This window comes from Acinonyx jubatus, chromosome E4 (genome assembly GCF_027475565.1).
Source record: "Acinonyx jubatus isolate Ajub_Pintada_27869175 chromosome E4, VMU_Ajub_asm_v1.0, whole genome shotgun sequence".
NCBI lineage: Eukaryota > Metazoa > Chordata > Mammalia > Carnivora > Felidae > Acinonyx > Acinonyx jubatus.
Genome location: NC_069395.1, coordinates 6784649 through 6800441, shown reverse-complemented (window position 1 = coordinate 6800441; position 15793 = coordinate 6784649). Strand labels below are relative to the sequence as shown.

At 40.9% G+C, this 15793-nt stretch overlaps 1 protein-coding gene across 10 annotated transcripts in view; it reads right to left on the bottom strand.

Annotated features, from left to right (window-relative positions):
• The window catches only part of DDR2 (discoidin domain receptor tyrosine kinase 2), a 154662-nt gene that overhangs the window by 28014 nt on the left and 110855 nt on the right, over positions 1-15793 (bottom strand). For 7 of the 10 annotated variants that reach the window (XM_053209786.1, XM_053209794.1, XM_053209790.1 and 4 more), the window contains 5 exons: positions 6815-6917; positions 5177-5408; positions 4721-4868; positions 4235-4340; positions 170-356 (listed from right to left, as the gene is read on the bottom strand). In XM_053209786.1, coding sequence (XP_053065761.1) covers positions 170-356; positions 4235-4340; positions 4721-4868; positions 5177-5408; positions 6815-6917 — 776 coding nt within the window. The remainder of the gene's footprint in view (positions 1-169; positions 357-4234; positions 4341-4720; positions 4869-5176; positions 5409-6814; positions 6918-15793) is intronic. The other 3 variants (XM_053209787.1, XM_053209789.1, XM_053209795.1) reach the window with 2 other exon arrangements.

Below are 15793 nucleotides of genomic sequence, written 5' to 3'. Positions count from 1 at the left end.
AACGAAGCAGGAAGCCCACAGAGATGAAGTGACTTGTCAGGCGCATGTAGCTAGTTGGTAGCAGAACACCCATTTGAATCCAGTTCTGCTGGCAACACCCAGGGATCTTTCTAGCATGCCTTTTCTCACTGCCATTGTTTTGGCTTCCACCACCCCTAACTCCACTGACCTTCATGGCGGTGAAATTCCTGATGCGGTCAAATTCAAACATGATCTCGATGTAACCACTGGGGGCACTCTCGTTCCTCCAGCCCACGTAGTCATAGCCTGGCCACACGTGGTATTCATGGGTCTGAGTGAAGTCGTCTAGGCCCGACACCCCATCTGTCAGCTGGCCCAACCCTTCGGTCATGCTGCTTAGGCCAGAGGAAGAGAAGGGAAAAGGGAGAAATGAGCCTGGAATTAATTACACATTCGTGGAAGAGCCTTTACCCAGCTTCTTCACCCCGGGGTTTTGTAAGAGTTGATTATCTTGAAGGTTCGAGGATTGTGAAAAACCCAGTATATTTTATAGTATTGACTCATTTATCCTGCATCAATGGAGAGCAAAGAATTTCATATCAATGAATTTTACAAAATACTTAATGCTTACTCCTTCATTAGGAAAGCTTTGAAACAGTATTTTATCATTTTCTAAGAAAAGCTTCCTATAATCTATTGTATCCTTACCTATTCTTGCATACTTTTTTTTCTATAAGTTTTTCTATAATAACTCAACATTATCAAATGCATTTGATTAATCCATTAACAAGTAAATGAGGGAATGGATGGATCAATGCATAGAGTGAACACTACAGTAGACGGTAGCATTTGACCATCACTAAACAGTCCCAGAGCTTGTTGGAAATTTTTCTGACTCTCCTTTGACTGTATGTTGTCATTTTTCAGTGAATCAATTCCAGATAAGCCAGTCATGCTCTCTTCTACCCCACATCCAACAACCCAATTTGAGTCCAACTAAAGGCGGGGGGGAAAGGTGATCAATCCCAAATTTAAATACTAATTTATATGTAATTTTAATTAAATTGGTAGAATACTAGACTCATGGAATAAAAGGCATTATTTACATGAGGGTCTCAGGCATTGGATTTAGTCTTGTTTTCTAGCTTGGCAGTCTTTCCACTTCTGATTGTAAGGCTTTGCTTGATTGGTATATGGGATGATTGTGTATTTATGTCAGATTGACTATTTCAGGAACACAGAGACCTTCTTCCTTCTTTATGAAAGACAGAGCAAGGAACTTCTGGAACTTCTCTCTCCTCAAGCTCTGCCTTTCAAGATTTAAACAATGAATCAGGAGTCTCCCAAGTGAAGAAACTGGGATACTCACCCTCAAGCGATAATGCATGCACCCCTTGAGGTTATATAAAAGTTGTGAATTTACAAAAAAATAATTGAGTGATTACGCCAGCCTTACAGATACGCTTTGTTTGTTCATTGAAAAATGTTTGGCAAATTATAAAATTTGACTGGCCTTATCCACAGTGACCAGAGCTTGGGTGTCCCTTCCAAGGATTTGCCATCTTTTTCTTCTCTCTACAGATCAGAAGGCTGGGAGAACATAAGTTTACTTGCAATAAATATATTTCCCATTGTCCCCAGAGTAATAAATCCCCATGAAACTCTTATGAAAAGCAACACAAATTAAAAATTAATTTCTCGCAGTCAAAATTAAATCAAATGGGGATGGGATAAGCAGAGAAACTTTCCCTGCCATATCCTTTAGAATTGTTAGAATTCCTATAACAAGCATATACTACTTCTATAATTTTTTTAGTTTTTAGAAAAGGAACTTTTGCTCCTAAAACTATCTATTCTTGAGACTCTGAATTAGATGACTTTAATACCTCACCACTCAGGCACACTCCAAAGAGATACCTCACTACCTCAGTTACCAAGTGGAGGCAGTCTGTATCCAAATCTTATTCTTGATCTTTCCTTCTGTTACCAGTTACCTGCCTTATCTATTTGAATGTCTTGCCAGTCCCTTAAACTTACGTCCCAAACTAACCCCATCATTGCCCTTTTTCTAAACTAAATCCATTTGCATTTCTGCCCATTCTACTTTTCCTTCACGCTCAGTGAAGGTGCCTGGTGTACCGGAAGCACCAAGATATACCTGTTGAATGAATAAATGCCACCCCCACTGTTTGATCTACTTCTCCTCACCCTACTGTCTCGCCCCTACACCCAGTCAGATTGCAAACGGTCCCCACATGGATGGCTGCTCCTCTTCTGTTCCCACAGTCACCATTACAGCCCTGGGCCCACACGCTTTTTACCTGATAGTGTTTGCAACGAGAAAATGTCCCTCATCACCTCCTCTTTCCCGTCACATCTAACCTTTGCGACCTGCTTGATTAATCTGTCTAAAGCACCGTGCCAATCGTGTCCTTCCCCAAGTTTAAAAATCTTCAGTGATGTGTTCTATCAATGATTATGCTGATGAAGAGAAAGTCAACTCCTCCTCCCCTTCCTCCTGGCCCTGACATTCAAGGTCCTCCAAAATCTGATGTAATCTGCCCTATAGTGCTTCTCATCTACTATTTTGCTGCAGAAATACGGCTGGTGGTTCACTAAACTATTGATCTTTACCAGGCATTCCCCTAAACTTTACAGGGTCGTCCTTTTGTCCCCATGCTATTGACTCTGCCTGAAATGCCATTTCAAGATTGTTTACCTGTGAAAGCTCCACCCATCCTTTGGAGCCTGCTTCAGATTTCATCTTATTCCATCATGTCTTTGCTGGTTTCCCAATCAGATACAAACTTATATGTATTTAGCACTTTACCTTTACAGAATGCTTTTCTTATACATTTTTATCACTTAAGCAAACAGAACTAACTTTTATTATGTGAATCCAGGTGTTTTCACTCCCAGTGCTGTGCTTTCTCCTACCTTGGCTTGCTCTTTCCCTTGATCCCCAGAGCACTCCTACGATCTCTTACTCCAGGGCTTATATCACAGCAATTTATATCCTGGCTTAGTCCCCATTCCTAACGGTGAGCTTCTTAAAGGTAGGATCAAGGACTTCCTTATGTTTGAATACCTACCAAGTCTGGCCAAATTCCTTGCAGGTAGTAACGGAGGATCAGCAAAGATTTATTGAACTAAACTGAATTCAACTGATCTCTGATTTCCTCTATGCCTCAAGCATATGCCAGTTGGGGTGTGGCTGAGTGAAATGATGCCCAGATAATTTAAGCGAATGGGGAAGAACGGTGACTAAGCACATGGAAAGGATGTAGCTGGAAATTGAATACTGGATGAGTCAGGTCTTCACTCAGGGATGGCAGCTGGTGGGGCAGGAATTTATTCTTCACAACTAAGACAATGGAAGTGCTATAATCCCTCACTCCCCTTCCTGAGATTAATCTCTCCCTCTCTCAACCACTAGAAACCTCCATCATCTGGTCTGGACCTAACCTCTCTCCCAGGCTCAATCTTTGCAGGCAAAGACCAAGCTAAGAGAGAGAAAAGTGTGGAAGTGGACTAGAAGAAAAATGGCAAGGCTCAGAGTGAAGTGAGATAGGGAGGAAAAGCTCTCATCCAACCCTAAATTCCCACTGTGTCTGATCATACTCTTCCACCATGGCCCTTCCTAGGTCCACTTCAGGACTACCCATTGGTCCCTCCTGCTGTTCCCGGATCAAGCTTCTGCTGCAGTCAGGCCACTCTTGTCCTCAGCCCTGCTTTCTTTCCTCCGCTCCCTGCTACCTGCCTCCCCTGCCCTAATTATCATCTCATCACGGAAACTCTCCTTGTTTACTGTAAGTCTTATGGGTGTCCTTTTCATAATTTCTAAAGTATTTCTATTTATGGGGTTCATTCTTCCCGAACTTCTTGACCTGTCCAATTTATTATACTTATAACTTCAATTCTTCTGGCCCTTTGTCTCCATAAGTAGGCCATTATTTGTGTCAGACCGCATGTCCTATTTTAAGAGTCAAAAAAATATGGCTATCGTACCTAGAGCCATACTACAATTTTAGCTCTTGTTTTGTGTAATTTATTGTTTCCCTTGTCTTCCCAAACCAGGCATACGTTCCTTGCAGATAAAGACTCCATGTTTTACTTCATCTAAATTATCTCACAATGCCTAGTACAGGGCCTAAAGAAAAAAACACTAGTTGGTTGACCAGTTGATTGATTATTGATCCCAAGCCATAATAAAATATTATCTCTTCTAGTGGCCACTTTCCCATTCTGATGACCAAAGTTTCCCAGGATTTACCTGTATCCAACGGCTCCATCATAGACAGAATCATTCAGATAAATGATAGAGCCTCCAGGGAGTACAAATTGCTGTCCAGCTGGAGCATTATAAGACACCAAGCCATCTGCCAAAGGAAACACAGATGTGTCAGTGCCTTTGGGAAGGAAGTGTACCTATGGCCCAGACCAACTACCCCAGGGAGCTCCATGTGACTTCAAAGGTACACTTGTTCAGTGTATCCACATAGGACTCAATCTGGGTACACAGGGAGCACTGCTGAGGAGCACTCCTCACTAGCAGTCAGTGAAGTGACTCAGAATGCATTATTCCAGGAATGGAATGAAGCCTTGGGTGGAGGAACAATGTCCTTTCTTGACTCTAACCTACACGGAATCACTTCACCCCAGAGATTACTAATCCCATACTTTTCTGACTTAATTGCCTTTATGTTCCAGGAGTTGGAGGTTTTAATAAGGTCCATACGCTCTGTCTCTAGAGACCTACCTAGCCAGACACAGCCATAAAGCTCCACTCGCATGCACACATTCATGGAGTGGTCAGTGACTGGAATGAAGCGGACAAATCTGGCCACAATGGGTGGCTCTAAGTCCTTTAGGAAAATGTCATAGGGGTTACTGTTCCCATCCAGCACCTGAGGAGACAGAAGAGAAATAGTGGGGAGATGCTGTGAGGTTATGCTGAGTCTTCTTCATAGCCTCTTTCATGGACCCTCTCTTTTTAATTGAAGGAGCAGAATGTATCCACTCAGCTTTCCCAGCAGCCTTGATATTCCTCCTGGTGCTCCCTCCCCACCCTCCCTCCTCCTCAGTCACACATTTACAAGGGCATGCCAGGTCTGTGGATGCACATACCTACAAGACAGCCTGTGTACTTCCTCTTCTAGCCTAAGTCAAAATATGGTCCTGGACATCTCAGGGTCTGGATGTCTCTTCTTCCTACCTGTTTTCCATGCCGGTTCCGCCAAGAGATCCAGCGAGTGCCATCCCGACTGTAATTGATCTTGTACATGGGGGCAAACTCAATGCCATGGCCCCCAGCATGGCGCCCTTGGGTCCCCACCAGAGTGATAAAGTGCAGGGTGTGCAAGTCAATCTGTAGGAATTCCTTCAGGTCATCAGGTTCCACTGGAATCTCAGGGCACCAGGCTCCGTCCCCTTCTTCTGAGTCCAGCCTTTTGACACAAGGGGTGGGAGACAGAGAGGAACCATGGAACTAGAGTTGTTTACCAATCCAGAGCAAGCAGCTGCTCTGTCCTGAGGGGAGAAAATGTATCCAACCCAAGACTCAGTCTAAAAAGTTGGAACCCCAGTCTAAAAAGATTCTTTGGGTCTCCCCTCAAGCCTGACAGTCTTCTGTCCCTGGGGCACCATGAAACCCAGATAGACCATCACCACCAGGGCTAGAGTCCTTCAAATCAGATGTAGCCTTTATTTCTCACCCTGATTTAAAGACCACAAGGGAAATGAAACTCTTTCTACCCTCTACTCCCCCATGAGTCATTTTACCTCCCCGTTCCACTTTCAGTCCCAGCATAACAAGGGTGGCCACCCCTTGCTTGGATATCAAGTTATAGGAAGGAGGAGGGAAGGATCATAAGATCTCCAGTGTGGGTTATGTAATGCAGTGGAATTTTAACCAACAGGATGGGCATGGCAGCCCAGCAAAACGCCATGGGAACTCATGATGAGAGTGAGGGGTAGGAGCATGTCAGGAGAGTAGGAAATAATCTGGTTTCATTTTATTACCTCCAAGCTAAGCTACCAGTGAGCAAGATTGTGAAATCAGTGGAAGGTTTCTTTTTGGGAACGTCTTACCACTTTCCCTCTTCCCTGGAATGTTCCTTTTCTCACAGATGTCAACCTACTCATTGCCGTTCTCTTCCAACCCCACCAACCATCACTCTCGTCTTTCACATACTCAGAAATTATGGAGAAGGTTTACTAAGGTTGCTTTTCTCGTGGGTGATTCCATTTGAACAGAAATCAACACTTTAGACCAAAAAAATCAGATCCCAGGAGAAGGATTAGACCCTCACCAGCGGAGTAGCTTTTGACAAGGGAGTTCGTTGCTTTGGAGGACCCCTGGTACTAGGCCACTAGGAACCCACCATACTCTTTGTGGGTGAGGATGGCCCTTCAATGAGAGAAGGGAAGACTTTTCTGGAGCCCTCAGTGTCTGCTCAAAGCCTTGATGCTTTGCACCGTGAATAATGTTTCACAGACACCCACTGACAAGAGGATGGGGTGTCCTCGCTTCCAGTGTCCTACCCCATCTGCGCCTTCCCCAGTCCACTACGGTAGTCAGCTTCCTGTAATTTCTCACACTGAGAAGGTGAAGTAAAGCAAACCCACTGCATATCCATGAACCCATCTGCTGTGGGCAGGGTGGCTCAAGGCCCTGTGATTGGGAAGGGGTGGCCAGACCAGCACATGCTGCCAAACCCTGAATTTTCTCCCCAAAAACATACAGGACAGGCCTCCCCCGTGCCTACCAGCTCCCACCCTTCTTCCCCAGCCCCTTGAGCCAGAAAGTGCATCCAGCCCATGGCTTGGGCTTTCTTGGGGCATCTGTCCTCACCTTCCGTATTTGGCAGCTGTGGATTCTGACCACTGACTGGAAGCTGTGATGTCCTCATCTGGAATGTGGCCTCCTGACATACCCAGAGGATAGCGGCATATGGCTGGACCAAGAGACACCGAAGGGAAAAAGAGAGGAAATACTTTTCTTTTTATTTCCATGGATGCCCCACCCCCTTCTAGGAAGAATGTGATTGACTATTGGACAGGAAAACAGAGGCTTACATCTTCCTAAGGCTTTCTATGACCCCAGTTTGATCACCTTGACTCTCTCAGCCTTTCTCCCTGGGCCTGCCTCCAAACTTAGTAGTGTTCAATCCCCCAAGCACGGACCTTCAGCCACATCTATCTTTCAGTCCCAGACCCAAGTAATGTAATGTGATGCAATGTGCTGATTTATTCTTTTATTTGGTAATAAGCCCATGGCCCATCCCCATTACCTTATCAGCAGATGTGTACTACTAACCAGTTTCCCAAAGGTGCTGAGTCATCCTCACGGCCACCAGGTACCACCTGATCCAAAGCATTCGTTTTTCTAGGTAGCTGATTGCACAAAACTACAGGGCAAAGCCAACTGTCCTATGAAAGTACTGGACACACAGCTTTGGCCCCCATCAGCACCATGTTTTCGCCTCTGGCTATAAACAATGGCCTCTGGGGAAGGACTTCCACCTCCAGCCAAGATAGAGTAACAAGGACCAGATTGACTCTCCTGGGTGAAACAACCAAAGAATGGACAAAGTATTCAAATCATTGAGTTTCAAACAATGAATACCGAATAACAAAGGCCAACAATCCCTGAGAGGGGACAAAGAAGATGAGTCCTACAGTGGCACCAGCTTACTGCTGTGGCAGAGTCCACAGTGAGTGAGAACAAGGCAGAGTTTGGAGGGCTCCCAATCAAGGAGACAAGGATAAGAGTCTGGAGAGGTCGGGGGAATCTAGGGTTGCCAGAGAAATACAGGATTCCTAGCTAAACTTAAATTTCAGATAAACAATGAAGAATTTTTTAGTATAAATATGTACAATGATGGCAGGCATATAAAGAAGCAGAGAAATAGAACCTATAATGAGAAAAACAATCAATCAATGGAATTGATTCAGAATATAGAAGAGGGGCGCCTGGGTGGCTCAGGTGGCTGAGCGTCCAACTCGTCTCAGGTCATGATCTCACAGTTTGTGAGTTCCAGCCCTACATGGCCTTCTCTGCTGTCAGTGCAGAGCCCGCTTCGGATCCAATGTCCCCCTCTTTTTCTGCCTTTCCTCCTCTTGTGCTGTCTCTCTCTCTCTCTCTCTCTCTCTCTCAAAAACAAAAACATTAAAAAAAAGAATTTAAAAAGAACATTAAACCAATTATAATTATATTGTTATAAGGTCAGCCACTGTGGAAAACACTATGGAGTTTCCTCAAAAACATTTTTAAAAAGAATTACCATATGATCCAGTAATTCCACTATTGGGTATTTACTCAAAGAATACAAAAACAGTAATTTGAAGGGATTACTAAGTTTTTAAAAATTTTTTTAATGTTTATTTTTGAGAGAGAGAGAGAGAGAAAGCAGAGGAGGGGCAGAGAGAGAGGGAGACCCAGAATCCGAAGTGGGCTCCAGGCTCTGAGCTGTCATCAGAGCCCAATGCAGGGCTCAAACTCACGAACTGTGAGATCATGACCTGAGCCAAAGTCAGACACTTAACCGACTGAGCCACCCAGGCATCCCTGTACCCCATGTTAATTGCAGCATTAATTATAATAGACAAGATATGGAAGCAATCCAAGTATCCATCCATAAGACTTAATCGATAGGATCAAGGATATGTGGTATATATTGGAATATAATGGAATATTAGTCATAAAAAAGAATGAAATCTTGCCATTTACAACAATGTGGATGGACCTAGAGGGTATAATGCTAAGTGGAATAAATCAGTCAGAGAAAGGCAAATATCATACGATTTCACTCATAAAATGCATTTAAGAAACAAAACAAATGAACAAATAAATCAAAACAAGAGACGACAAACCAAAAATCCAGTCGCTTAAATACAGAGAACTGGTGGTTGCCAGAGGGGAGGTAGGTGAGGAGGGTGTGGGAAATAGACAAAGGGGAACAAAAGTACAGTTATCTTGATGAGCACTGAGAAATGTTGAATTGTTGAATCATTATATTGTACACCTGAAACTAATATAACACTGTGTGATAATTATACTTTAATTAAAAAAATAATAAATATATATAAGGAGAGCTAAGTGAGATAGGGAAGGATATAAATAAAATTTCTAGAGATGAAACTTGACTATATGAGAAAATACATTGAATAAGATTAAAGGAAGATTATACATTAAAGAAAAGATTGGTGAACTTAAAGACAGCAATAGAAATTATCCAAAATGAAACAATGACAGAAATTCATCAAATCACTCAAATAATCAATCAGACAAAAAGATAGAACCTAAGTTAAGTTGTGAAACAATTGCAAATATCCTATTATACATGTAAATAGATTCCTTAAAGAAGAACAGAGAGGAATCAAAAAATTATTTGAATAAAACATGGTGGAAATTCTTTTCAAATTTGATGAAATTATAAACCCGAGAGGCTCAGTGACTTGAACCATAAGAAACATGAAGAAAACTATACTACAGGACATCATAATTCAACTGCTTAAAACAAGTGATAAGGAGAAAAGTTTTTAAGCAGCCAGAGAAAAGGATACATTATGAACAGAGGACCAAAGATAAAAATGATTACAAATGTCCCTTTGGAAATGGTAATTACATCATAAATATATAAGATGAGTTTTCATGTTATTTACATCTCTTTAAATGGTGATTGACTATTTAGATTAAGACGATTTTTCATGTTATTTAAATCTCTTTAAATGGTAATTGACTATTTATATAAAAACAGTAACAATATACCGTGGGGTTTATAATATGTACAAAACTAAAATGCATGAAAACAATACCATGAGGGCTGAAAAGGGGAAAACGGAAGGCATCCTGTTCGAAGATTTTTTAAATGTTTATTTTTGAAAAAGAGAGAGAGTGCACAAGCAGGGGAGGGGCAGAGAGAGAGGGAGACACAGAATCTGAAGCAGGCTCCAGGTTCGAAGCTGTCGGCACAGAACCCAACACAGGGCCTAAACTCACGAACCTCAAGATCTTGACCTGAGCCAAAGTCGGACACTTAACCGACTGAGCCACCCAGACATCCCTCTTGTCAGATTTTTATACTGTATGTGAAGTGATATACTATCACTTACAAGATAGACTTTATTTAATTAAAGATGTACATGACAAACCCTAAAGCAAGCACTAAAATAATATTTTCAAAAAGGTTCATGGCTAATAAATCAACAAAAGATAAAACTGAATCATAAAAAGTTCAATTCACTGAAAGGAAAGCAGAAAACCACAGGTAAGTTTACACATAAAAGGATGCGAAAAGATATACCACGAAAATGTAATTAAAAAAAAAAAAAACTGGAGTGGTTATATTAATACCAGACACAACAGATTTTAAGACAAGAAATAGCGATGGTATTTCACAATGATAAAGGGGTTAGCTCATCAAGAACACATGACAGTCCTAAATGTTTATTCATGTAACAGAGCTTTACAAAACAAAACAAAACAAAACAAAACAAAACAAAACAAAACAAGGCTGCAGGGAAAAATGAACAAAACCACACGTCGTTGAAGATTTCAATACTTACGTCTCAATAATTGGTAAAACAATTAGACAAAAAATCAGTAAGTATACGGAAGATATGAACATTATCCACTGGTTTTGCCTAGCTTGACATTTATAGAATTCTACTGAAAAACATAGAGTATTCATTCTTTTGAAGTGCACCTGTGATATGTACCAAGATAGACCATATTCTGAATCATGAAACAAGTCCCAATAAATTTTAAATATTCAAGTCATACAAAGTATGTTCTCTGTCATAATGCAATTACTAGTTAGAAAAAATACATAATAGAAAGATATCTGGAAAATCCCCAAATATTTTCAAACTAGCATAACACTTTCCTAAATATGCCATGGGTCAAAGAAAAAAGGAAAATTAGAAGAAATTAGAAAACAAATTAGAAAGTATTAGAAAAGTATTAGTATTAGAAAGTATTCTGTACTGCAAGATAATGAAAATATAACAAAATGTGTGGATACCACTTGACAAGTACTTATGGAGAAAATCACCACAGTAAAATCCTCCATTAGAAAAGAGCAAAGATCTCTAAATAATAACTTCAGTCTTCACCTTAAGAAACTAGAAAAAGTAGAGCAAATAAAATACAAAGTAATTACAAGAAAGGAAATAATAGATTATTAGTGGAAATCAGTGAAATAGAAAACAGAAAAACAATAGAGAAACTCTAAAAAACCAAAAGCTGGTTCTTTGACAAGACTTAAAAAAAAAAAGGCAAAAAGAATCTCTAGCCAGATTGGGAGAGAAAAAAGAAAACACTACAAACATCAGGAATGAAGGAAGTTTCCTTGTTACAGAAATTAAAGATATTAAATGCATAATAAGAGAATCTTATAAACAATGTTATGCCAATAATTTCAACAACTTAGATAAAATAATCAAATTTTTGAAAGATACAAACCACTAAAGCTCATTTATAAAGAGATAGATAAAAACCTGAGTATCATTTATGTTCTAAAAAATTTAAACATATAGTCAACAACCTTCCTACAAAGAAAACCCCAGGACAAGATGGCTTTACTGTTGAATTCTGCCAAATGTTTCAGAAAGAAAAATTACCAAGCACTCACAAACTCTTCCAGAAAATTAAAGAGGAGAAGATAGAAGGGGATATTTCCTGATTCATTTTATGAAATCCTATTACTCTAATACAAAAACCAAACAGAAAACTATAGACCAATAACTCTCATGAACATAGATACGAAAACTCTAAACACAATTTTAGTAAACTGAATCAAAGAATATATAAAAAGAATAATACACCATGATCAAGTAGGATTTATTCTAGGAATGCAAGGTTGGTTTGACATTCAGAAATCATTCAATGTAATTCACCACAGATTTAGAAAGTGAAACTGTATCGTCACTTCAAAAGACACAGAAAAAGCATTTGCTGAAATCAAACATCATTTCCTGATAACAATTCTCAGCAAACTAGAAGTAGAAAGGAATTTTCTCAATATAAACAATTGTAACCGAATATTATGAAAACCTAAATGCCAACAAATTGGACAACTTAGGGGAAATGGATAAATTCCTAGAAACATAAATTACCAAAACTGAATCAGGAAGAAATAGAAAATTTGAAGAGACCAATCACCAGCAATGAAATTGACTCAGTAATCAAAAACCTCCCAAAAAACACAAGTCTAGGACCAGACAGCTTCACTGGCAAATTCTACCAAACATTTAAAGAAGAGTTAATACCTATTCTTCTCAAACTATTCCAAAAAATACAAGAGGAAGGAATCATCCTGATACCAAAACCAGATCAAGACACCACAAAACAAAAGAAGTACAGGCCAATATCTCTTACGAATATAGATGCAAAAATCCTCAACAAAATATTAGCAAACTGAATCCAACAATATATTTAAAAAATCATGCACCACAATCAAATGGAATTTATTCCCAGGATGCAAGCGTAGTTTAATATTTGCAAAACAATCAACATGCTATGTCACATCAACAAGAGAAAGGATAAACACCATATGATCATTTCAATAGATGCAGAAAAAGCATTTGACAACGCGCAACATGCATGATGTCATCTGATACTTCCAGGAACAGTACGATGAAACAAAACCAGACTCAGCCACTTTGGCAAGAATCATGGCCATATACACCACCGAAACACTTCCATGTTCCTGTCCCCTGCATTTTCCAAGTCAAATTTAAATCAAGAGATGAACATGGGATCTAGTATCATTTTGCCTATTCTTGTCAAATGTATAACTTCTGCATCTGGGGTGACAGGTTCTACAAATAATCATTATGTTTGAATCTCGAGTGTAATTCTGGGCTGTTCAGGAATGAAGCATCAAGTTCTCAAATTCTAAACCCTCTGGAATGTGAAATTGAAGGGAGGAGTAAGGATGAGGAAATACTGATACAGAATGCCAGTGGGGCCCAAATTACCAGTGAGTGAGGTCAATGAACATTTCAGAAATCACTCACAGGGTGCGCCCTCTCTTGTGCTCCACCCCCTTATGCAGTGGAGGCCATGCCCTGCCTCAAGGCCTCCTCCGGCCCCCTCCCAGATGCTTGTCCTGCATGTTTTTGGGTGTGCTAAACGTTTTCGCACTGCTGCTTAGTGTCCCTCAGTACCAGTGGCTCAATGGGCCAGGAGAAGCTTCTGGACACCTTTATCTCACAGGCTACATGCCCCAGTCCAGGTTACCAGAACCCTTGCCTTGGCATTTGTGACCCAAGCCAGCTACTAATAAAGTAACTTTGCTTTCCCATTGTTACTGCTCTCTGCGTGTATATATCCCTCAACGATCTTCTGGGGAGGGGACCTGGCCGGCCAAGGTAGATGGTCCTTGCACCTTTGGCTATCATTCATGTCGTGGTGCCCCCAGTTGCTATCTTGACTCCTAAAATACAGTTCATTCTTCACAGTTTTCAAAGTGTTGTCCCATTGTTTTCATCTTGTTTACCCTTATGATAACCCTGTGTGGTAGGCGGGGCATGTATTATTATTCTCAAATTACACGTGAGAAAACCAGTTAGAGCCCCATGGCTATGAAGGGGTCCTAATCCAAAGTTAGTCCAATGTACCAGACTGCCACTCTCTGCTCTAACCAAAGGAATGGCAAGATGTAAGCTGTTTCTCCCAACACACCAGGCTGCAGGCAGAAGCATTGCAGATTCGTAAGACAGCTGGCCTCTGGCACCTTCTTTCCCTTCAGAAACCAAAGCTTTATTCATGGACCCAGTCCTATCTCCATTCCCAGTGTGGTAATCAACTTATTGCTCTCCAAATCCATAGGGTTTTTAAGCTCCTATTTTTATTAATTCATTCATTCAATGATTTTTTTTTTGAGCCCCGTGGGAATATAGGCATAAACAGAACAAAGTACCCTTTGCCAGAGTTTACATTCTAGTATGGGGAAAAAGACAAGAGGCAAATAAATATATAAGATGAGAAAAAGTGGCAAGTGTTGTGAAGAAAAGAACACAGGGAAAGGAAATAGCTGCTCCTTCATGTTAAGAGATAAGGAAGGTCTCTTGGATAAGGTGTCTCTGAGCAGAGATCTGAGTGAAGGAAGACAGCCAGGTGACTCTTGGAGGGCGGAATGTTTCATGGAAAGGGAACAGAAGTCAAGAAAATAGCCTTCTTAGTGGCTTCGGGTACAGCAAGGAGGTTCGTACACCTGAAGTGGAAAGACTAGCTTAAGTTAGTATCTAGCACTGTCCCTTTGCAATGTAATGAACTTGGTTGCAACCAAAGCAAGTGTTTTTTAAAGAAGGAATAGTACCAATTTCGGTAAATTTCTCCTTACTCCGATGTCCGACATTTTTAGTATCTGTTTTATAGCCTTCGGTACATAGTGCTTTGTCATATAATTGTCTGTGTGTGAGTCTCATCTCTCCTACAGATGGCAAACTTTTGGGGGGAAAAACGGCGTAGGCGGGGAGACTAGATCTTATCCAATTTTATTTCTCAGGGCACGTCTGGGGAGACAACAGGTGCTCAAAAATATTGACTGAAAACAGAGGTAGACATAGATTAGGAGTTAGAATAAAGTGGAGTTAAATATGTCACCCTGCAAACCTTACCCCCAGTCTGTTCCATTTCAACCAACTCCACTCTTCCAATTACTTGAGCCAAAAATCTTGAGGCCACCCTTGACTCCTTTCATATTCCATATCCAGCCCAACAGCCGATGAGGAAATCCCATTAGCCACCCTAAAGAATTCCCATAACCCACCTCCTTTCCACATATGCCACTACCATTCTAGGTCGATCCTGGAATAAAACAATAATCTCCTAACCAGACGTCCTTTTGTCCACTTTGTCCCATTTATCTATGAAAATGTAAGTCAGACCACGTAACTCTTTTGCCCAGCACCCTCTAGGGAGTTCCCACCTCACTCATGATAACATTGAAAATGCATGCGTGGTCTCCAGGGTCCTGCAGAGCTGATCCCGGGCTATCCTGGACCTCACGTCCAGCGCACTCCCCCCTCCAGTCACGCTGGCCTCCTGGCTGCTCCTCAAGCACACTAAGTATGCTTCTTCTTCAGACATTTAACTACTTAATTCAATAATGGTAGTAATCTGTGCTGGGTTGGGGAAAGAGAAGTGGAAGACTGTATCTCCCATTATTTTCCACGCACTAACATATCTGAAATCTGAACGCATTTCACAAGCAAATGGTGAGTCATAGCTGGGGTTTTTTTCTTAGAGTGACACAGTAGAATCAGTAGAATCAGTACAGTAGAATCAGCAGGCTCTTCAATTTGATGATATACTGTAATAATGGTAACCACTTATAAATAGCACTTATCAAATGTCAGACGATATGGTATTTTTGTCACTCATTACTTCCTGTTTCTCACGAATCCCCCATCTACAGGTAAGACATTAAATAACTGCCTAAGGCCACTCGTGGAGTAAATACTAACTCACTTTAGATTCGGACTCTAAAGACGGCTCTCTCTAAGCTACACAACCTCTGAAGGAAAAAAAAAGAGATTTCAAATCCACTCCAGGATCTGAGCAAAGTTCACATCCTTTCTGGGTCTCAGTTTTCTCCTGTGGAAATCAGGGGAGCTGGATTAGATGTTTTCTAAGGCAGTGATTCCCAAAAGCCAGTCCATGGACCGACTGCTTTAGAATTGCTTGGGAAGGTTGTAGAAAATACGTTTGTGAGCCCTGTCTTAAGAGATTTTTCTTCGGTAGGTCTGAAACTGTGCCCAGGAACCTACATTTTTTTTTTTTAATTTTTTTTTTCAACGTTTATTTATTTTTGGGACAGAG